The sequence below is a fragment of the Diadema setosum genome, chromosome 7, assembly GCF_964275005.1.
Source record: "Diadema setosum chromosome 7, eeDiaSeto1, whole genome shotgun sequence".
Taxonomy (NCBI): Eukaryota; Metazoa; Echinodermata; class Echinoidea; order Diadematoida; family Diadematidae; genus Diadema; species Diadema setosum.
Genome location: NC_092691.1, coordinates 36,171,198 through 36,196,925, shown reverse-complemented (window position 1 = coordinate 36,196,925; position 25,728 = coordinate 36,171,198). Strand labels below are relative to the sequence as shown.

General features: G+C 38.6%; 1 protein-coding gene across 1 annotated transcript in view; it reads left to right on the top strand.

Annotated features, from left to right (window-relative positions):
• The window catches only part of LOC140231314 (S-adenosylmethionine-dependent methyltransferase Rv2258c-like), a 58,601-nt gene extending 49,028 nt beyond the window's left edge, over nt 1–9,573 (top strand). Inside the window, exons 3-4 of the mRNA XM_072311465.1 lie at nt 1,183–1,305; nt 5,680–9,573. Coding sequence (XP_072167566.1) covers nt 1,183–1,305; nt 5,680–6,245 — 689 coding nt within the window. The 3' untranslated portion in view covers nt 6,246–9,573. The remainder of the gene's footprint in view (nt 1–1,182; nt 1,306–5,679) is intronic.
• Nucleotides 9,574–25,728: the final 16,155 nt, after the last annotated feature.

Below are 25,728 nucleotides of genomic sequence, written 5' to 3'. Positions count from 1 at the left end.
TTTGCCTGTGAAATCACAAGTTCGCGTCAAGTTTTTTTTTTTTTTTTGTCTGCTCAATATCTACTACTCACGAATGATTTCAAGTTTCACTTCCATGACATAAGAAATGACATTTACGCAGCAAATTCCATTACAAATTCTTCGTTCCAGTTTTTCTCTCAGAAATCATGAGTTGTACCTCCTTGGTTGTACAATACGTGAATGGTTGTCGTAGCCCGAAGGCATAGAGATAGTTTTGTTCATTTCTTGTGTATACAGAGATCTTGTATGTGCACTTTCTTCTTACGCGTATTGTGCAGGTTGATTGAGTCGCCCATATTGGAATAACAGAGTTTATCCGCAGTCATCCCACGACTCCGACACCCACGAGTCATACAACCCATGAGCTCGACACTAGGCAGATAAGGCCCTTGAGTCCGACACTCGTTACAATGTACGCAGTGTCCGTCTCATAGGCTTTTTTTGATTTTTGCCTTGTGTTGGACTCGTGGGCCTTGTTTGCTTATTGTCGCATTCATGGGCCTTATTTGCCTAGTGTCGAGCTCGTGAGGTGTATGACCTGTGGGCTGTATGACTCGTGGGTTTTGAACTCGTGACGTGCACCCGTTCATTGATTCATGTTCACCTAGTAAAATAAGGTCCAAGCCGAGGAGATGGTTTAGCTCTTATCACTGGTCAAATACTCCCTCTTTGTGCTTTGAGAATATGAAGCGTTGGAAACGGATCTATCAAACTTATCTTGCTATAAGAAATGATTCACATAGTCGATAACCGTTGTGTATACAATGGGAATCGTAGAAATATAATCTATTTGATAATCAATAAGCCGATGATGATATCACAATTAGAAAGAGCCAATAGCATTAAACAGGGCCAGAGTGATGTAGCCACTATTTTTCGAGATCTTCACACTCAGTTCACTGTTGCTGTATAGGTGCGAGGTACATGGGATGACATAGGATGTTTCTTTACTCAAAAAGGATATTCTGTTTTAAATATTGTGTAACCGAAACCCATCTTTGTGCCTCAAGAATGTGTTACAGAATAGTAATTCGAAGAGTATGTCGGTCTAAAAGGAGAGAGGGCAATATTGGTCTGGGTGATTTTTATTCAAAACTTTTCAAGATTTATTGAATAACAATTTCTGATCATTCTTGTCTATGTTTTGGTTTTGTTTTGCAGGCGTTCCATACTCCCAGTATCCTAGGTTCCACAGTTTTATGGACCACATGTCACGGAAGATGCACGACAACTGTTTGATTCAGGATATGATCCCATCTATTGGCGGTCTCGAAGAACTCCTTGGTAAGTCTATAGCCTTATCTCAAGTTACCCTTCATAGATGATGAAAGCCCATTACAACCAACCAACCAACCAACCAACCAACCAACCAACCAACCAACCAACCAACCAACCAACCAACCAACAAACAAACAAACAAACAAACAAACAAACAAACAAACAAACAAACAAACAAACAGTTTTATCAAAATCAGAAAAAAAAAAACTTTACGGAATTTTCCAATGCGAAGCAGATTAATTGATCTTTTCATGGCCTCTCACGTCTTCACTTGACTAACTAACGAGCCGTTTTGAAATGTCCTTGTACTATAAATGTGCATTCTTCAAGAAGAAATTATAATTCTTTGCATCAAATTATTCTAGACATGCAATAATTTGACAACAATGACTGTAGTCTGTCAAGGAGAAATTTGTTCGTATCGATGCAAAATCATTGACAAAGAAGTTATTCTTTTGATTTTTTTTTTTTAATTGAAATACCGATGGGAGTGTTTTCCTGGGATTGCATCTTGAAATATTAAAATTCTATATGTCAGATTTTAATGGAACTTTCGTCTCGTTTTGTTTGACTGACTGCTTTCTTTTTCATAGTTAATTTGAACATAAGCAAAATTTCTCTCTAAGAGCATAATTTTCGTCTTTAATACATATATAACTGTTGTTTCCTTTTGAATACACACGCACATATACACACACACAAACACTCACATATAGATGTGTGATATTTTTATGTTTAGCGTAAATACGTGTAATATCAATTCATCTCATCTTACATTGTGATATTTTTCCTCATGTACCTATACTGTAAACATGTTATGTAATAATTACAGTAATTGTTGTGGAGACATGTCATATTAATACACGTAATCACTATAGTTTACTGACCTGGAGTGCATACTGATCTAGCGAAGTTACGGACCTTGTACATAGTCACATAATTCATGATGCAGGACTCCATCCAGCCCCAAGCGAAAGTTCAAAATACATCCTGAAATAGGCTTCCGCTTTGATTAAGGTTGTTTGAAAATCTCCTTCATACAATTTTCTCCTCTACATAATCATGCTTAAAAAAAAAACAAAAAAAAAAAAAAAAACGCCAGTAAAGACTTTGCGAGTTCATGTAAACAACATCCAAGGCTCGAAATCAAAGATCAGCCGAGACTTACAATTTAATTTCCTGTATCAAATGACGTGCAGCATGCGTCAGTTATAGCCTTTAAAACTGGGCACGGCCCCTGTGTGTTACCATAACCGTAATATCAGAGCGTGTCGGCACTTATCATTGAATGTATGGAAATTGTGTTGCAAGATGCGTGTGTCGATTTCACCTTCAACAAGTGTTTATGGCGTTAAGTCCGCTCATCGAATGGCGTGTTCACACCCGACAACGGCGGACTGCGCATTTAACTGCCAAGCAGTCAATCTAATTACGAATTTGACCAATCAGAAACGAGCGCTGGAGCTTTGAAAATAATTGTTATGATCGTATAGACCTCCATTGCCAAGTATTACGTCATAATTTCAGAGATAGGTGTGATAAGGCGACATGTATTTTGCCTAACCTGGTTATTGGAAGTACACGTATTACGTCATAATTTAGCGATAGATGTGATAAAGCGAGATGTATTTTGCTTGACCTGGTTATTGGCTAGCTGTACACCAATTATCCACCAATATACATTGTAGGCAATGACCTCAATTATAATTTTTAGTACTGGTCAGCATCTAGTAGGGGGTAAATGTTCGATGAAGCCCGTCCGTGAGGAAGCCATTCTTGTGCACAACGCCCTCAATAAAACACGCCTGTTCAATGTCGCATGAATTAAAATACGTACATGTAGGCCTACCTGAAGATAAATCCTCATGAAACGTTCGAACTTATACTTTATCAATTATCCAGCGCCTAAGTATTTTGTTTGCTTATTTGTTGGGTCCCAACAAGACCTCCGAAATCAAGCTCTACTAATATGTTGGCGGCCTTCTGTATTACTTTCTGCTCTTGCTTATGACTAAAGACTTCATGCAATATCGCTAACTTCCCGTGATAAGTTATGACATCGTGAACAGTTTTGTCAAGACTAGAAATTGCTATGTATCTTTTACTTTCCTTGAATACTTGATATCCATTTGTAACTGTAACTGGAAAAAAAACCACAAAATGAAAGGAAGATTAAAAAAAAAGAAAAGAAAAGGAAAATGTGAATCAATTAATATAAAGAGAACGAGCAGCGCGTAGGTTGATAAGTCCACCAGTTGTATAGCGAAACTCAGATCATCTTCTTCTTTGTATGTTTCGTTATTCCTATGTGCAATGTTCAATATTTTATTAGGATGTCGCGTGGCTTTCAAATTCTCCACTTGATATCCTGTATGTATGAACGGAGTTGAAAGGCTATTCAGCGAACCAACTCATAAAACGTTCACACGGGAACAGTTTGCTATGGTATGCACGACTGGAGAGCTAATCGGTTTCTCTTACTTTCTATCACTCAAACCATAACCATCAAAAGGCTGCATCGATAAACTGTATTGATCACAAGTTCCTCACGCTCTAATAGCAGTTACAAAATGTGCAACTGGCTTAACTCTTCAACTTTATCGGGGAGGAAGAATCCCTCGCTAGTGATCTCCTTAACTCGTTCCGTAAGGGAACCTAGTGGCCTGTGGAGATTTCAGAATTCATTTATATGGAACGGGTTAATACCAAAACCTAACCATCACTCAACATCACTGATGAAGATTTCAAATGGGGCTGTACTATACGAACAATCGTGTACTGTCAGCTGAAACAGTGAATGCATGTGCAAATTTTGGGAGGTAGTTTAACCCTTTTCTGTTCCAACATGCCAGATGTGCACAAATTCAACACTCAAACCTATGGACAGGTACTCAGTGTGGGGTGCAGAGGGTTAAGTTATATGTTGCCCGCTGCAGCCTTTGGTTCTGTCATTGGCTGCAACCATCTCAGGACTATGGTAAGGTGATTACACGGATATTCTCTTTTTGACCGTTTTGTTCCGCTCGGAGCGATTGCGAGGCCATTTCATGCTGCGCTTTGCTGTAATGATCAGAGCCGTCGGCCAGTGCTCTTCTTGTCAGATAGTGTCAGACATCGAATGCCGCTTGAATTTGGATACCGGCAGCCACTGTCTGAGATATCCGAGGAACGTACGAATGAGTGGGGAGGGTGTGAAGGTCAAAGCAAATGTCTTCAATGCTTGATGCTGTGTGGTTGTAACAGAAGACTAATTCAGCAATAGACTCATCATCGGAGCTGTAAGCGAGGAATATTTTTCCCCCCTTGACGTTACTCACAGCTTCGAAAGGTCAAAGACAGAGGGCGAACAATCGTTAGCATGTGAAAGTAATTGCATATGAAAGAATTCTATCGGCTGTTTCCACACATGCCACGTGATTTGGCCTACAAGGCAGTTTGCGTCTCGCCAACAAGAAGCAACATCCGCTCTCCACAAGAAGCTCGGTTCTCGTCTTCAGTGATGTGTTTTCTGACAACAATTGTAGGACGTGTTCACCATGAATCTATTGGTACTGCTTCATGTTAGAGTGAGAATTACTTCAGAGGAAGTCGGTGTTCCCTTTTCACACTGACCACTTACACTGATGACCCAAGTGAAGTGTATTTTCTATTCGAAGCCTTAAAGGTTAAGTGGATATAGATACCATCAGTGTGCTATCTAGGACTCTCGTGGCAATCAGTGCCGAGACATCATTGAATGATAATGTTCCGATCAAAATATTCTGAATATCATGCAGCTTATAAACAATGCGTTGTTATGATTTGATATTTGGATGAAATAAAAAAAAAAAAAAAAAGATTGGGCGAGTCAATGCGTACATTGCATTTGCCAAACCTGCCACTGTCTTAACAAGGTGAGGTATAAATAAGGATAATGGGTTGGAGAAATGTTTCGGGGGAAAGAAAAAGAGTATACTGAATTTCGAATGTAAACGCAGCCATCATATGGGCATTCGATATCTTTTGTACGTTCAGCCCCTGCCTCAATAGAAGGTAGCATGACAAATGATCGAAAATGTTCGTATGATTTTTCATTTTTCGACATATCAAGGAAGAAAGAGTTTTTTAAAGTCTTTGAAGCGAAGCGACGATGAACTTTACGGACAGTCTGCGGACAAAATTTCATCCCAGAGGGTTAGGTACTGATATTGTCATTACTGAAAACCCCAACCTCAAATGTTTAGGATATCATGAGTTCATTCCGTATCATCACCCTTTCCACATTGTGGAGTGCGGTCACGTACGGAGACGCCGATCATACATATGATGTTACCTATAAACTCGAGCTCACTTGCGGTTTTTGTTGTCTTTTTTTCTCTCTATCTCTCCTTCTTCTCCAGAATCCGGAGTATCTGTGCTGGATCTTGGATGTGGCCAGGGACACGCGACCATGCTTATGGCTCAGCGCTTCCCCGATTCCACCTTTTACGGTCTCGACATCTCGCAGGAGGCGATCGGAGAGGCGAGGGCTGAAGCGTCGCGCCTCAGCCTCACCAACTGCCGCTTCATGGTGCAGGACGCCTCGTCGCTGCCGGACACATGGTCCAACACATTCCACCTTGTCACGTTCTACGACGCGTTTCACGACATGCCACGACCCGAGACCGTGCTCCGCGAGACGCAGCGCGTCATGGTGGACGACGGCATCCTCATGATGATGGAAGTAAACGTCCACAGCTCGCCGCACAAAAACATCGGCAACCCCCGTGCCATCGACGGCTACGTCATCAGTATGCTGCACTGCACGCCGGTGTCGATGTTCTTCGACGGCCCGGGCCTCGGCACGATGTGGGGCAAGGAAAACGCGTCAGAGATGCTCAAACAGCACGGGTTTGGTGACATCACCATGAAACCGTCCAAAGACAGATTCAACGTCGTCATCACAGGAAAGAAGAAGAAAGACTAGCTGAAGAAAAACAGCCCGCAAATGATATCGACCTCTTTCTCCCTGTGTATTCTCTACAAAACTGTTCAATGTTCTATTTACTTCTCTCTTTCTCTCTTTCTCTCCGTCTATCTGTCCCTCTCTCTCTGTTCTCTCTCAGCAGCATGATTCACAATACATTGTACTTTTTAGCTGATTTGCTTTTGTCTCTTCGTCGATCACATATACATTTTTGTTTTGTTGAAAACGAAACGAAGACGTATTCGAGAGGTATTCTTTTCATACTTGTATTCAAATTTATTGCTTTCAAATCAAGCGAGAATGCCTAGACTTAATTATGTAACCATCACGATGTTTCAAAAACTGATCAAATTGATGAATAGATAATGAAGAACTTTCAATTTGACCACACACACACAAACACACAAAATCTAAACAAACAAATCATGTCTCTCCAATGTTTCTTGTTTGATTGAGAAGGTTTAGAATCATGCTGATAAAGATCTTGTAATTCACCTGTTATGATATGAAAATGTCGTTGTTTTAGGGTTGACTATACAGTCATTCAAAGAATCAAAGAAATCAACTTCCAAAGATCCAACCTTACACGGAAGTCGATCGGTTTCCAAAGTGGACGACTGTATTCATACTTAGTCAAACAATATTAAAGAAAATACTTTTTTTTTTTAGATTTTAAACTGGTAGAAGTTTCCTTGCCAACTTTATCGTTGTGAAAAAAAGTATGTATTCTATTACTTGCAAAGCATCTAAATCGTACTTGAAATTTTAATTTATTTAACGGTAAGAATAGATAACATATTTTTATAACAAATTGTATATATGTTTCAAAATAGACATGCCATCTTGCAGGCTCTCTTTGATGTTACAAAAAAAGTATATTATGTTTTATTTAACCACATTGTATCATACTATTATAATCTGCACTGCATAATCTTCTAGTTTGACACTTGAAGTAGTTCATGTGGAGTATGATTCCTGTGACCAGAATCTTATTTGAAGGGAGTTTTGTTCTATTCCGGTGGCATCTGAACGAAGGTGCGTGACGTTGTATTTACTGATATGTTAAACCAGATAGGGTGAGCTCAATTGACTTACGCGATGCAACGATTATTGTAAATAAAGAAGTGTAAATAGGTATATACTAGACTTTTGAAAAATAGATGTTGGTTTTTACCTAATATCAAGAGCTGTAGATAGCGATTGTCGTTGGTACCATAGGCTGTCATTGACATCGCACTTCACACCTCTAGTAGAAATTATGACTGCCTGATCTTGCTTAGAATTCAACATCATGCAGTCAGCGTTAGTTTGTATAAAATGTCAAAAGGTAGCAAGTTTAAATCGTCATTTCTTTTTAATTGACTGTTGTCGCGTCCAACTTCTATAATACTGTATTCGAAGCTTTTAATTTTTCCAATATCTTCTCATACCAAGGATGAGTCAATCACATTTTTGTTTGAGGACAGAAAAACATGAAAATGTCCTTTTTAATGGAAAAATTGTTTCCTTTTTCATGACGATACACTGTAATATCATCTAGCTTGTTCACATCAAATATTAAATGTCGTCTTATTGTCATGGAGCATTGACCCATGTGTGGTGTATGATATTGAGTTTCTTTTTGAGAGGCGAAAGTAAAGAGATTAGAGGTCTCACGAACTTTGCTTAGTAACATGGACCTAATATAACATGGACTATTCACGGCAGTCTTTCTTTGGTGTAATGATCTTCACCGACAACTGATTATGTACATTCAGGTGTCTTGACAATAACGATTGTGTAATCATGTATCGTCACTAACAAATTAAAGAATCGCTTCCCTCATTTCAGTCTTGTTTCGATGATGTGCCCTTTTTCAGACGAAAATGTCTTTGAATAAATACAGATGATGAGGAGCAGTAAACCTGAGATCGTTACAAATTTTGTGTCAAAAGATGGGTAATTGCTGATTCGCACATTTTCGCACACGCATAAGACCTTGCCTAATGGCAAGATATATCTGTTCTCTACCGTTACCGTCCCTTTTTGCTCTGGAATAAGCTGGAGAAAAGTGAAATATTGAGATGACAAATGACAATCATTCTGCCAAAATGTTAGTTTTCTTTTAAAAAATGCCTGCTTCTCTCAAGCGAAATTGTTTGAGGTATGATTTCCTAACATACTCCACAACTGCACATTCACTTTACTTGATTTTTGTGAGTTATTTTCTTCTGCGCATTATAGTTTTAGATTTCTCGAATCTCCGTCTTGTTTTTCTCCCGGCTTGCTGGCGGTGACGATCATGGGATCAAAGCAGTGAAGCATGCTAAAAATGTCTTTGTGGCGCTTTTGAAATGTACGGATGCATGAATTAATTAACGATACGATGAATGTCCATGTGTATTAGGTCCATGATAGTAATAATGATACACTGTATTTATTGTTTTTATGAAAATAGATTCAGAATCATTATGACGGTTAAAAGTAATTGCCCACTTGTGTTTATGAAAATGCAGCTGCATTAGAGTGCTCGACAGAAATAAGACAATTCCTCTAGGAGGCAGACATTACATAATCTGGCTTTTAGCTATTTCTGAAGATAACCTGTTCCATATTTCAAAGTTAATCCCATATACCAATTACATTATTTACGATTTCGATAAAAATGCAGATGTGTTGTCATTTGCGCGTTATATATATATATATATTATCATCATTATGTAAGATTATTTTTTTTTGGCAAACATTCACGACTGAAGTCACTATCATCACTGCGTCAACTACTATATTACTACTACATGTAGCACCACCACTCTGTAATCTCTTCTAGTTAAATTCGGTATCAAAAGAACAAGCTTGTGCCAAACTCCGTACACTTGATCTGGATTTTCTGATGTAATTCAAGATGCAATTTGACCTTAGAGCAGAACATAGAGGGAGCAGAAATCTGGGATGGCGAACGGACGGCTATCGCAGAAATATAAAGATGACGGTCGATATAGAAAACTTTACATGATAATACAATGTGCAGTGAAACCAAACAACACAGAGAGAATGATCCCCAGATATCGTCTTCATTTTGTGAACGCTGATGGCGTCTTTGCATGCCTAACAAAACAGAATGGTGATTTCTGATGTAAATACTATTACAGTTTTTACCTCAAATGGAATGGTGTGACATTTTTGCCATCGGAAAGTGTGAATTGGAAGTGTAACGAGCTCCATTTTTATCTGACACCCACCACGATCTAGAGTCCTCATCCCTCTGAATTTCCCCTAGCATGTCTGCTCTGACTTTGGAAACTGCATACAATGACACCAAATAAAAGGGAAATCCATCTGTATCAGACTCAATTTCTTCTTTGGCATATGGCGTTTGACGTGTTTTATTTCCGAGTCAAGAAAGTTTGTACGAAAGAATACAAATTCAACCAATGCTGCAACAATGGACTAACACAAATCATATCATATATTACATGTTAGCAGAATTGTCATAAGATTTCAGGTTTACTGCTCGGATTCTAATGTTACAAATACTACAACGAACGAGAATCCAGAACATGTGTCAGTATACTCATACAAATGCATTGATCAGTGAGAGACACTCTAAATAAAATTTGTTCCAAAACTTACAAGGCCAACGAATTCTGTACTGGTTTTTTATAGCCTCATGCGTTCAATATTTGTAGTTAGATTTTCTGAATTAGAGTATATTTCGTCTGATTGTGTAACGTGAAAGCTTTTCCCCCTAAATGACCAATCCTGATAATGTAAGTCTCTTGGCAATCAAAGTTTGAGTGCATTAGATTTTGAATTGTTTGAAAAGAGTGACGTGAAACAAGTGTAATACAATGAACACTTCATCAAACTTACACACATATGAACATAAAAGTAGCAAAGTTAGAAATTTGACATTTTGACGAAAAATTATATTGATCACACGCAAGGATTTGTATTATGCGTTTTAAAGAGGGCGATGGTAGTAAATCCTCTACACTCTCCAAATGGTGGGTATTTAAGAATATAGAGGTCATTCATATTTTTCTTTCATTTGCCAGTGATGTATCAAAATAATACAAAAGTTAGCATTGGTACATCACTAAATCTCTAGAAAACTTGAATGTGAGGGATGCTAATGATCCCTTCGCACATCATATATTTCCTAATATGATTTTTATTCAATCCGTAACAGACCATCATTACAAGCCTAACTTGAAAGTGGACGGAGAGCCAGGTTTATCACAAAAGGGGACGTTGTGGCTTGCGCAGCCACTACGTTGACCGGTCCAAGACATTGTGTCAGCAACAGGACATCCGCCACAGTGGACCCTGTAAGGGAATCCACAAAAACCCTCAATATATCAGAATGAGAATGATGCTATACTATATCAATACAAGTTAATTCTGCTGCATGTTGGTAATATCTACCGCCTGTCGTGCCCCTCATATGGCAAGCCAAAATCCAGATAGCACATCAAACACACTGATCTTCAGATTTTAGACAGACTGGGCCCCCAAAGCGAGTGATAATGCTTGGGAACGACGTGAGGAGATTCTGTCTGGCTATTTTTGATTCGTCCTATGATACAGAAACACCTGCACAATCAGTTAAAAAAAGTGGGGTCTCTCTCAGCGAATTATTGGGAAACCAGGGTTGTCAGCAAAGGGCTTGGCGCTCTTAATGGGCAGCGTTGGGGGTGACGATTGACTCATTTGTGAGTACAAAGATCGGGTGCTTCCGACCAGTGACAACAGCTCGCTGTGCTGCCTGCCTGTTGTTGCAAAGGACACGCTGGAACCGGAAACAGTGATATCCATAATTGATATTTAGGTCACTTCCGTTACATTTGCTGCGAAATCTAACATAACTAATTAAAAAAGAATTGAATTTAGCCAATACCAAATTCAAGCCATGTTATTTGTGTGTCTGTTGTGAAGTAATAAAAACCTCCAAAAACATGATAAACAAATGAATAGCAAATAATAGAAAAAAAAAACACATAATCAACAAACAAACAAACAAACAAAAGAAACTAAGTAAGATGTCTTTAATCATTGGTTGAATTATTCACGATGGCAATCTGCTTGTGTGCTAATTCTTCATTTTACCTAAACACTGTGAAATGGATTGACGTTTGATATATTGGAATGTCATTATCTTACAAATTGAAATTCCATTTAAACAATGTCCTTTTGAATAACACCGCTCGAGGAACACATTTTAAAGGCCAGCTTGAATTGCGATCCCACGCTATGTTCTAGTTGACTCCGGTAGAGTCAACTAGACGAACCAAATTGCAGAAGATTAATTAGAACAAGAAGTGTGAGAAAATTACGAAAGTTCCTCTCGTCTTCACAGAACAGTGATGTTCGTGTGCAACCACTGTTCAATGTAATCCAGTCCAATTCGATTCAATTCAATTCAGGGTTTTTTTTTCCATCCAGCAAGGAGTGAAACAAAGTATAATATTATATAGATGATGACTGGGGGGGGGGGAGGGAACATACCGAATGTTCCACCCGAAGGGTTTGAAATGCTATTGAGGGAGGTTATAAGTCCCGAGACGAAGTCGAGGGACATATAGCCTCCCGAAATAGCATTTCAAACCCTGAAGGTGGAACGTTTGGTACATGTTCCCGACAACAAAAGTCATCATCTGTTATATTATGTGGGTTAGTCAAATACGTCAACGTCAACCACCAGCAGCACAACGCACTCGATCGCTCGCTCGTTGATCGCGCAGAGCCAAATGCACTGTCCTAGGCCTTCTGTCATTTGTTACGTGAAAATGTTTTCCCATGGGAGAACATAACGAATGTACCTCCATTACGTGACTGTGTTTAGCCAATCACTAACCAGTATTTGACTAACCCATTTGATATAATGTGATGTATGCATAAAGCAATCACATTGTTCGATTAATTTCAATAAAAAAGAAAAAGAAAACAAAAAGTGAATCGCAGCATGATATAGATATGATATAAGTATAGTGTAACTAAGAGCACCTATGCGTGCTTTGAAGGATAACAATAAAGTAGGTATGCAAAAGAGTGGTCCACTAGAAAGCTAGGTTTGTGATACATACACTCAAAACATTACAAATAAGTATACATCTTTGTTATTCAAACCGTAAGTTATTTTGAAGTACACAAAATACGGTTTCAAGCAAATCGAACAATGCTCAAGTTGCAAGCGCTATTCGATATGCCGTATGTACCTAACAGAAGAATGGTGAAAAAAAGGTTGAAATTAGACAGGACAACACATTATTGTCTTTCACCAACTTCCCCATTGGTTTGTTCATATAAAAAAAAGAAAATAATGATTTTGGTTATGATTTACCTGTTTCCTGATGAAAATAAGAACGTAAAGGAGCTACTAGTGTTGCAGCTCAGTGGATAAATACCACAGACTTTCAACTACAAGGTCCGTGGATGGAGTCCCCTGGCTGTAGAGGCTGTGCCTCTAGGCAAGGATGGAAGCAGGTGCAGTGTTTTGTTCTTTTTTATGTTTTGCTCACAAACATTTATTGCTTCCTTCAACAACAAAAAACAGACAAACAAACAACAACTCAAATCACAACAAATAAAATCATTCAATCTAGATATCTTTCATTTCTTAACCTAAAATTCACAATGATTTAGCTCCTGGTGCAATGCAGTCGATTTTATTACCTAACTGATTCTATGGTAAATGCATTTTGTATGATGCAACTGCTTTAACATGTTTAAAGCACAATGCAAAAAAAAAAAAAAAAAAAAAAAAAGAGAGAGACATGCTCAGTCATTCCTTTCTGCATACCATACAGTAACGGTTGTTGTTTTGTCATATCTTAATTCCAGTCAAACTACATAATCAATGAAGTTTGACTCGAGTTTAACTTATACAATAAAATCTATACAAGCAGAAAACGGCAATACCAAAGGCGTCGACATAACTGACAAACATCTCTTTTGTTTTAAATCTGTACTAAAAAGGCCACGTCGTCTGACATAAAATTATAGGATGAATCCCGTTTCACTTTTCACTTCATTTTGAAGAATGACAATAATTGAGTTTCAGTGGACGCTTGTCCATCCAAGCTCATACGCACTTCGGTCAAGGTGGTATCAGACAAGACAGCATTACAAGTGTTTTTCTGGCAAGATGATATTGTTTTCAAATCATCATTAACATTTCATCGCTGATTTTATCTTCGTTGATGAGGACAAGTGATGTCATAATTGTCAGTCTCGACACTGGCCACAATGATAACACTAATTGCAAAGATGATGATAACGATATAGAGGAAAGGTACGCCATTCCAGGAGCTTTATATTGCAAGGCTTTTCACGCGGAATGAATTACAGAAATCAGCAGATGAACAACGGAATGAATGAATATAATTATCTCAAAAATAGTTTCGTCAGTAATAATAATCTTGCCATCTTCGTAACATGACGATCGTCTCGAATCTTACCTGTAGGTCTGTTTTTCTGGGGTTTATTTGGACAAGACGAATAAAGGAATTCTTGTCATTGGCTGAATGAGCTTCTGTAATTGAAAAAAAAAATGAAGAGGATTCGTGGTTGTGGTTGTTGAATTTGAACTGCAGCCGGGACTCGTCTTCAATGGGTTTGGATTCATGTCTGTCCAAGCTCATGCGCAGTTTGTGCTCGGTTCCACGTGCAGACGACAGCACATTATAACAACAAAATGATTTCCTTTATTTCATCATAATCTCTCCCTCTCCACCCCCATATCTCTCTCTCTCTCTCTCTCTCTCCCCCTCTGCCACTGTTTGTTTGTCAGTTTCTGAAACCGGTTTATCATGTCACAACAACAATGGAAATTTCCTCTTTTACAGAGAGTGGGAACATGGTGTGTGCAGGCACAGAATTGACATTGGCATTTCGTAAACTTCTTACTTCTTTCGTGAATGGTAGCATCACATAATATGTCTACTATAATAAATCTGCCTCTCCTGGCGCAAAGTGGAGATATTTTCTACAAATGACGCGATATTTGTGGGCACCATGAATATCATCGATATCAATATGATCGATGGATTTGGGGAAGTATCTTTGCAAAAGACGATACTGCAGTGCCAATATAAGTGACCAAAGTGTACTGAGAGTGTGAGCGGGGGAAAAAATAATGTACTTCATTTTCTCCCCCGTTCCCCGGAAAAGAAGCGAACATACGAAAGAAGAATATGAGGCTTGCACTCAGTGCGACGAAAAACGACATAAAATTTATCGCATAGTCATCGCCATTACCCAGGGAGGGAAATAACATTGACTATTTTGCTTATTTTTCTTGTCAGTGTTACTGGCGACCTTTACCATGTGTTTGTGAGCACGGAGCCAAACATTACCTGATATTTCTCAATGTCGCCCTCGGGATCATTATGTTATGTGTCGTCCCCTACAAATCTTTAAGAAAATAGATTTTATGGAAGTTGTCATTGCTGTATAGACCAAGGTTATTGGAAGAAGATTACGCTGTAAAAATCCTACCTAAGATTAAGAATTCTGCCCCTATGTTGTACGCATTGCCTACTGTTGAAACGAGGACAGCCAAAAAACAAGGTGGAAAAAGGGGGAAAATGAGAAACGAAGCCCATCTCAGCAAAATAAACACCATAATCTGTTATGGTCCATATCTTGCTCCAAAATATGATTTTTTAGCATCGAATTTACGATGTTCGAAGAGTGTTCGATAAACATCATGCTTGATCCCTGGCCTATGTTTAAATCACAGAAACCACCTCGTTGTAAGGGATTGTACAGCATTATGCACGTCGAATCGACTCAAGGTGTGCATGAACAGGTCTCTCCGAGAACATATCGACTTTCTAACAAACACTGCGCGAAGGTTTTAGACATCCAATTAGATGATTTAACTCATTGACCACGCAAAGTATTTGTTTTGTGGCTGGTTGAGGAATGAAACAAAAAGAGGTATCACTAAATATTAGGTCTTGTCTGAAAGATGTGCAGAACAACAAGCTAGACAAAGTACACTGTGGGTTCACTGAAGTAATGTCTGTCTAGACTAGAGATGGGCACACAGGATGCTTTCTGTCAACTGACGAATCTTCACGACAGAGCAATTACTACTGACCCATACATTTCGCGCTGGATTCTCAACAGACATGCCCACTGACCAAAATCTTTCTTTTCAATTGATTGATTTCGCGAATTGATGAATTGACAGAAAGCATGCATATAGCATTCGTGGCGTAGAAAAGCATCTTTCCTGGATAACCTTATGGCCTCTAGGCCACACTTCGGTATCCGAATTCATATGTCGCTCGCCGATCTAGTCAAATGGTTTCCGCAAAAAGCGACAGCAGCGCCGTCACCTTATGAAGAGGGATCATTGCCACTTAGTGGGGGACTGGTGCGTCCAAGCGCAAGCAAATCGCGTGGGCAGGACTAGAGATGTAGTATAGTGTGGTGATCATCTTTAGATATTAACCCGGTCGGTACTCACTCATTAAAGGTTTCCGTAATCAGCAATATCTCTCTCGGGACTTTTATATAGAAATATTGATGGGTTTAACAAGCTAGCACACACACACACACACCCGCCCACATGCACACACGCACACACACACACACACATACACAAACACACACACACATCTCAGTACAGCATGCGTGCCATGGACACACATAGCGCTCGCATTGAAAAATCATCGTAGCACGCTAAAACACAAACGACCTCGACATTTATCGGCGGTTTTAAGTGCGAAAATGTGAAATAAAGCGTACAGTAAGATTAGAAGTACTCGAGAGAGGTGGGGTTGGGGAGGGATGGAGTCACGTTCTCGGTATTTCTGATGTGGGTTTGTATTTTCATGCACAGAAATTGAGGCTTAGAGGTCTTTGCCTGCATGGTAAGAAGGCATATAGACGTCCGGATAAGAAGCTCCCGGGAAACCTTTCCTCTGCACGACAGTCGCCTATTTTTAGGCCTTTTGTCAACTGACAGATCTACCTGTATCCCAATAATGTTTCAAAAGCAATGCACATGCTGATATGATTTCATTTGAAATGGCCGATTTGTATTCCCGATCTTATGCAAATCAAAGACTCATGCCACCGCGTCGTTCTTAAGTGGATATTTATAGCGTATAATCGCGTTCAACGTTTATTCACAATATTTGTCATTATGAACAGAGTAACGTTTTTGATATCATTACATGACATAATGCAACAAGTCAAATGTACCACGAATCTATATTCTATTTATGACACTTTGCACTCACACTTGGGGACACTGATTCACAATCTTCAACATTACAGCCGTAGACATAATCGTACTACAGTTTCGATCGACTAGGAATTTCGTTTCAATAATGCAGTCTTATTTTTTTCCCCTCTTTTTCCAACTGACAAACAAGGTGAATAAAATACGAGCCGACAATGACCAAAACTCTATGACGTGTCTCAGTCTATTTCTGAGTGCATGTGCACTATACCCTTCGCTTTGTGACAGCTATGTGGATGACAGGCGTTGACAGTAATGTATTTCTAATCATTTCTTTGAGGGCCCGTTGTACGAAGTAATAATACAGTATTATTTTGGCCTCTAGTAAAAGTGAGATGAAAAAGGTCAAACACAAAAACCAATAAGCACAAAATGCTCCACACCATACGGTCTCAAGATCAATCTTCAACCGCTGACCCCTCGGAAGCGTCTCGGGGTATTTAAATAGACACGTTATTTTTGCGAAACGCGATCAAATTCCGTGAATTGATCATACGGCTCGTGGCCGGCACAGTTTGTCGTATCACCCACGCGCGACGGCAATTTCAGGTGTCTCATTGAACATAAACATCTGTTTGTATCTTTGCTTTTTATGGTGCTTTTTTTCCCAAGTGCTGTGCCCTTTGATATTTCCCTTCTTTCTTCCTTCCAATTGTCATTTCCTTCTAAATCGTTGTTGACAAGCGCTTTCTCCTGAAAACGAAAAACAACTTTGCCCCACCAAATAAAAACAACACTGACCAAGACATGGAGAGCCATCAACACATACACACACGCACACACACAAATTCATATGAACATGTATATGTATATGTATATATATATATATATATATATATATATATATATATATATATATATATATATATATATACATATATGATATATTTGGGTATATAATTACGCAATCATATTAAATTATTCATATGTCTATTATATAATCTGGTACAATGCTGTCGTACAGGCTAGTACAAGATGATGTAAGACGGAAAGATATTAACATGGCAAAGGACGACACAGTAGTCGGATATCAGACGACCATTTCACTATGCATCATAGCTTTGCGGGTGGAATTTTGTGAGAACTGTTGGGCCATGCTGTCGACATGCAAGAAACTTGTATTCTCATTTTAAAAAAAGAACCACACATATTATATAATATATATATAATATATATATATATATATATATATATATATATATATATATATATATGTATATATATATATAAATCATATTATATATGTTATATGTAATATATATATATATATATATATATATATATATATATATATGTATATATCTTTATATATATATATATATATATATATATATATATATATATATATATATATATATATATGTATTGTACTTTTTTGAGAGAGAGAGAGAGAGAGAGAGAGAGAGAGAGAAATGTGCTCAATGCGATGCTGTCTGACTTAAAGAAGACGATGTGACGAATGCGCAGAGTTTCCGACGTTCCTAGCGTCACGCCACTGCCTCCTTCTACAACTACAATGGTCGACATAAAATTCATGGCTAAAAACGCCATTGTCATCATCAAAATCAGGTATTAGGTGTATCAATGTGTATTCAGTAGTTCGGGTATATAGACGTATTTGGCCAAAATACTTGTACGTTGGTGCATATATATATATATATATATATATATATATATATATATTATACATGTACTATGGCAATAGGTTAAACTCTAGCGACATCAAGTAAGATCAGAACCAAAAGTGTTAGGGTGGGAATAAAGCAGCCAGCACTATGGTTCCGTGGTCTAAGGAACTTTGAACGAGTAACGTGAAGTGGTATAAGCGAAAGTGTGTAAAGGTATTGTAACCGACAGTGTATACAGTAAGATATCACAGTGTGTGTTCGAGCGTGTGTGTGTGCGTGTGTGTGTGTGTGTGTGGGTGTGTGTGTGTGTGTGTGTGTGTGTGTATGTGTGTAAGCGACAAAGAGTGAAAACATCGTCAGAGTAGGCGTAAACATGCGCGTGAGTATCCGTTACATGCATTTTATGATAGTATGGTGATAATGGAGTATCACGGTCTCCATCTATCGAGGGAAATAGCCCCTTCAGGGCTAGCTCATTCCTCCTATAGACACTAATGTCTTTCCGTTATTACCCCTGTATTGCCAGGTACTCATGCATCATCGATGCTTCTACGTATGGTGTGCACGCCCTCGCACTTTTCTTTGTAGACATTAGGACCAATAAAAGCCACTGCAAAGGCCTAATGATGGCTCAATGGCTAACGAATAGATCCAGGAGACTGTTTTGTGATAATTGACATTTGTAATTTAGGCGAAATATATTACACCGTTTGGTACAAGAAAACTAACACCAAAAAGCAAACAACTTATCTCGAAAACAAACAAACAAGCAAGGAAACAAACAAAAACAGAAGCCATTATTATCTCAAACTCTATAATAACGTGATTTATCTGGTCCTAAACTTAATGGTTTCTTCGTAACGCACTCTATTCAAACTAACTCTGAAATAATCGAATTTCGACATTCGATAGATATATGTCGACTGACATATGTCTGTTCCATTGCATAAATTTCCCTCAGGTCTGTTGTAAATCTTGATAGTGTGAGACGACAGTTTTACATGGCTTATAAAAAAAAAATGAAATGCCCTGTTTGAAAGTTTGATGGCACGAGCCCAAATGTGTTTGATGTTTATGCATTCCTCAAACTAGGTTTCATTTGGATAGCTAACTTGTTTCATAGAGCAAGTGCTCGGGAATAGGGGCATTTTCACTTGACCTCGATCATTGCCCTTTGACCCCATAGCCAATGTCTTTCTTCAAATAATCACTAACTAGTAATATCCAATTTACTATACTTCAAGCTATTTCAACATTGGGATGGAAAAATAGTGGCATTTTAACATTAAACCTTTGACCCCATGACAGAAATCTTTCTTTAGAGAATCATTGCGTAGTAATACATGTACAGTGTATAATGCACCTACTTTAAATAGTATGCACTGAATAATTTTAAGGTATGGAGAAAATTGTGTAATTTCAGCATTAAATAGCAGATTTTTAGAATTTCACCTGACCTTTGACACTTGACCTTTGACCCCAACTTCTCAAAAGAACACTGTCAGGTAATACGGGCATGCACTAAGTTTCATGAAGATAATTTGAGCCACTTCCAAGATATGGAGAAAAATGACATTTTAGCATTTTCTCCTTATCTTTGACCTCTAAACTTTCACCTAATGGCCAAAGCTTTTTCTAGAAATCCTTACCTGGTAATTCATGTATACGAGTTTAATGAAGATACCTTCACGCATTGCAGAGATATGGGGGAAAATTTAATCTTGACCTTTGACCTTGAGCGTGTGCACCCAAAAGTTGATAGGCACAACCTTGTCTCCTCATATATACGTATGCAAAGTTTCATTTGGATACCTCAAACGGTTCTTAAGTTACGCTGTCCACAAAATCGACTACGGACGGAAGGACGGACGAACTACACGAAAACAAAATGTCTCCGGTGACAATTCGTGAGGAAGAGATTTAACCCCATCCCCCCCCCAAAAAAAAAAAGCAAAGCAAAACAAAACAAAACAAAATAAAAAAAAAAACACAAAAACGCATGCAACAAACTTGAGTTGGAGCCGAAAATTGCCTTACTTGAAGCCAAACAAGTAAAGTCCCGATCTCGCCTTTTGCATTCATGTATAGAAAACAAAAACACAAAGATCGGCTAAGTTGAATAGCAAAAAAAAAAAAACAAAAACAAAAAAGGAAGGAGGAGAGTCCTTTTCACATGAAACAGAGAAAAATGTATTACTATCATACGAGCTTGAGGAGTCAAAGTGGCCGCATCTTCCTGTAAATCTCACTTGGAATGAAAAAAAAAACCAAAAAACTATATAACTTGCGGCAAACCACCGTAAGAAGGTTTAAGAGCTGGAGTTCCACTGACTATAAATCAAAATGTTGTCAGTTTTCTATGGATGCACGAAAAAATTCCAAAGGTGAATTCTTGCCTTTGCTGTTTTGGGTTTGAAGCGGTCATCTTTCTGAATAATCTAAAGATCCATTTATAATTATGAACATAAGGTGTGAATTTTCTTCAATTTCTCCCCCCCCCCCCCCCATTAATATTCTCCTGCTTTTATGAACATAATGTCAGTTATTTTCCCATTGTTTATGATGTAATGATAAAACAAACAAAACAGAATTCAATCAAGCCCAGAAAAATATGCACAAAAGTGTAAATCCGGGATGTACGTTGATGCCCGGAGAGGTCCACGCAGAACGCCAGTAGGAGGCCCTTAGCGGCAGCACTTCGCAGGCAACTCCCACGCAGGTACTTCGCAGTCCCCGTATGCAGCCAAGATAATGACATTCCTTGGGACTTCAGTCATTCCTTCAGAGGAATTCCTTCACTGAGTTGTCAGCCCCCATGCGACTGGTACAAAGGTCACATAGTATACCCGCAAGTGGAATTTAAGTAGAACGCGTCCAGCAAGTAAGACACACGCACTGACTTGCCCAAATCCTTGTTCGCCCTCAGAAATTGTCCGGTATGCTGGAAAATCCCTACACGCAACGGAATGCATAGCTTGCCCGGAAAGGTGTGACAGGGCCTAAACACGGTTGCGGGTAAAAAGATTTGCGTGTACACCTCCGGGTGACTACGGGTGAGATACGTGCCAGGTAATGTCATGTGCGGCTCATTCCGGGGACCTCCGGGTAGTAAAAATTGTTCTTTGCAAGTCGCACGCAAGGCTTGCCCGGAAAGGTGTGACACGGCCTTTACGCGTTGGTATCACGGGAAATAGCGTGCGTTTAGTGGCTTATCGCTGACAAATGGATTTTTCCGCGTAAACACACGTGGCTGGACGTGGTTAGCTGTGCTTAGGCAGTGCTTCAGCAGTGGAACAGCCGCCAACGGCCATACCCCGTACAAAGCACGACCACACCAAAATTGACCAAAAATTACCACTTACGACCATGTCCACCAGATTTTCATAACTTTTTGTAGGTGATTTGGACGTGGAGTGCTGTGTGACCGGGGCTTAGAGAGAGAGGCTGATCAATATGCAATGAAACATAAATGAATAACCCGGTTCTGTTAATGTATTCAAATTCTATGCATGTTTTGTTCGCAAACGTTGCCCTCAACGAACCATAAAGCTTGTCAAAGGCTATCCACTGGGGCGTACTCACTTTACTATGTGGTAGATATTTTAATCCTGAAAATCACTACCACCAACCCGGCGACCCACGAACTCGAAATCTAGCAGGTGACGGGACCTTCACAACCACTGCAGCAAAGCTATGGAAGGATCTCCTCTCGATTGTAGAGTCTGTATCCATACACTCGGAAAAAAAAAAACGCTCTGAAAACCTGTCTATTCTAAGTACAAACTCTGCACAGGTAAATGTGTATAATTATGCATGCATGCATATGTGTACATACGAGGTGTGTCAGAAAAGTTCGAGGACTGGCGTCATATAATAGAAGATTTATTTCAAACCCAAACTCCAAACTAAGAAGTTTCACTTTCAAAGTAATTCAAAGTAATATTCAGCTGTGATCTAAGCTCTCTGCAGCCATCAGAGTTATTTTTTCTACATAATTTTATATATAATACACATCCTCTGTTTCAGGTCGTTCAGCAATGAGCACAGAGCAACGAACAAACTTGAAGTTTTTCATACGGTTGGGGGGAAAAAAAACTCTTTCAGAAGCACCGAGATTGCTGCAGCAATCTTGCATGTCCACTCGTCCTTCTTTAAACCTATTGAACCATTCAAAAAACACATGTGCGTGATATCGTCTCGTCTCCGTACGTAATTGCTGCAGCAATTTCAGCGCTTCTGACGGAGTTTTTCCCAACCGTACCAGAAACTTCAAATTTGTTCGTTGCTCTGCGCTCATTGCTGAACGACGTGAAACAGAGGATGTGTATATAAGATTATATAGAACTAGAAATGTCGCTACGGCGACTGGTGTATGCCTCCGCCATAATGCATGGTTCTCCTAATAGGTCTATAGTACAATGTCTGGACAATGTGTGATGAAAGTTTCACACAATTGGCAAAATATTAAAATGACAGGTTTGCCACAAATGTGCTGAATGTTCACTTTCCTAGAACTAGGTTTAATTGGATGAATGATTAAAACGTCAGAGTGCAGGTATTTGGGGGAAGTGACGATTTTTACTTGACTTTTGACCCTTTTATAAGTTTATGCATTGAGTAGTTTTCAAGGTATTGAGAAAAAGTATAATTTCAGTATCAAATGGTAAATTAGTATTATCTAAACCTGGCCTTTGACCTTTGACCTCACAGTTCCACAGAGAATCACTGTTAGGTAGAACATGCATAAATATGTAAGTTTCATGATGATACCTTGAGTTACTTTCGAGATATGGAGGAAAAAGTGCAATTTAGCACTTTCACTTGACCTTTTACCTTTTGACCTTTGACCTTTTGGCAAGAAACTTCCCCAAAAATATATATTGGGTAATACATGCCATACATCAAGTTAAAAAAAAAAAAAAAAAAAACCTTCAGGCATATTGCATTTTAAGGAAAGTAGTGATATTTTGAGGAGTTGACCTTGACCTTTGACCCCCCGACCTTTGACCCATGACCCCCAACTTCCCTAGATAATCACTGCCCATCGGTACAAGCATACATACTAAGTTCCATGAAGATACCTTGAACCATATGCGAGATATGGAGAAAAACAAGAAATTTCATTTTTTTTTTTCACAAACTAACCTGTGACCTTTGACCTTTGACCCTGTGACCCTAAACTCCACACAAAGCATTATCCCCCAAGGATATACCCTCATACCAAGTTTGATGTAAAACCACCACACGGTTCTTGAGATATCGACAAAAACAAAACGGGACGGACGGACGTACGGACGGACGGACGGATGGACGGACGGACAGACGGACGGACGACCCGAAAACATAATGCCTCCGGCCACTTCGTTGCGGAGGCACAAAAAGCATGATGGCTGCAGAGAGCTAAGATCAGTTACATACTCCAGATAAATTACTTTGAAAGTGAAACCTCTTAGTTTGAAGTTTGGGTTTGAGAAATAAATCTTTTATGATACCAGTCCTGGAACTTTTCTGACACACCTTGTTTTACGACTGTATGTGTATGTATATATATATATATATATATATATATATATATATATATATATATATATATATATATATATATATATATATATATATATATATATATATACATGTTTTTACTAATAATACAGTATGTATTGCCTGTATATAATAGCCCTATTGTTTAAAATGTTTACATTTATTATCATGATTTTATTTTTACATACATGTATGTTTCATTCCTGTAATTTTTGGAAGCAATCTGAGCCTTACAAAGAGCATATCAAACTTAATCATGTTGTATTGCATTATTATACTGTATTATATTATATTGTATTGTATTGTATTGCACGTGTGAAAAGCAGTTCATAAACACAGGAATTATATAGAATAGTTCTGGTCATATGTCCCATCCCATCCCTTCCCCCCCCCCCCCTTAAAAAACAACAACAAAGAAACAAATACAAACATGCTCAAACCGTGAGGCCCTTGCATGTTACCCAGTGCACTTGGACACTTACCTTTACCTACCCTATTAAGTTTGGATTTCTCTTTTATGTGTTATTTCTTTAGAGGCCGTCAACATTTCAAGCGTCTGCTAACGTCGGCAGTCTCCTGCATTGTACTTTCCTTCATCCCTTTGTAAATATGTCAACATTAGTTTTTCTATGTACAACCTCACAGCAGTACATGTACTTGATTTATTTATTTGTAGCCAGATCAATCTCCATGATGTTGTTTAATTGGTAGAAATTGTATGATATATTTCATTTAGATAATTTGCTGACAGTATCAATTTGAGAAAGAAAATGCAGAAAAAAAAATCAGCAGATCAACATACTATTCATAAAGAAACAGACTTTCACCACAAGGCACACGGGAGGGAACAAAAATAACAGCACTCAGAATTCATGTGTTATTCCTTCATGAAATGTATTTTAAGATGATCTCGTGATCACTGAAAGAAACTAGATGTTCTATGGAACAAAACATTCACTGAATGCATCAAACTCTCTACATGATATAAACAAATGACTGTGTCGTGTTCATACATATATGCCATGATACTCGAAACCATATCCTGTGTAATATGGGCCCTGCTCTAACCCTCTGCTTACGTATGGTGGACAGGTAGTTATCAACGACATTGGGAAGTATCCAACTGAGATGCATGGGGTTAAGAAGAAATGCTACTGATTGCAAACTTGAACTGATCATATGGTAAATCCAATACTATTCGAAGAATTGCAGTCACATACTAGTACAACTCTTATTTAGTGCACGCACTCTGTATTTGACACATATCTATGCTATAAAGGCACCTCTTATTTGCAAGTTGGGCTTCATGTGGTGTGATCATCTGCAGTCCTACTCTTGGGTATCTATGTAGAAACCTTGATGTGTCCATTTTAACAACAATTTGGTATAATGAGAAATTTATTTCTGAGGTTCTGACTATCCAGTACTAATAAGGTATGTCTGAGCTTAATGCCAACGCATGTAATACAAGCTGTTGGTTGCAAGCAGGCATACAATACAATAAACTACAGCTTAATGTAATACATCGCAATACAGTACAGTACATTTTATATGAGACAATAGCATACCATACAAACGACACAATACACTGTATAACAATATCATAAAATTCATACAATGCTAAGCCCATGTACCAGATTTTGGCAATCAAGTAAACCATGACCATGTCAAGCTAGAGACTGGATGGTGAGGAATTTGTGATCTAGGAAACTCAAATCAGCATAGACAGGAGTACACAAATATAGAGGATTCTTCTTATTGAACACACTCATGAACCTCTACAGCAAGTTTGAACAAAATCTGACAAGAAATGCGGCAGACAGAGACATACATGTATACAAGAAAGGTGACATGGCATCCAAGTCAGAACACTGAGGGCGCCATCACCACAAACTGTTGTGTCCTACATCTAGAATGACAACCCATACACCTTAACAAGTCAGAATAAAATAAATTTAGTAACAATCAAGTTGTGGCATAAATAAGCAATTTTTTTTTGCAAATTTTTACCTGATCAGGGTGACCTTTGACACTGTAAAAGAAGGAACAGTGGGGACAGCATTACCAATAGGCATAG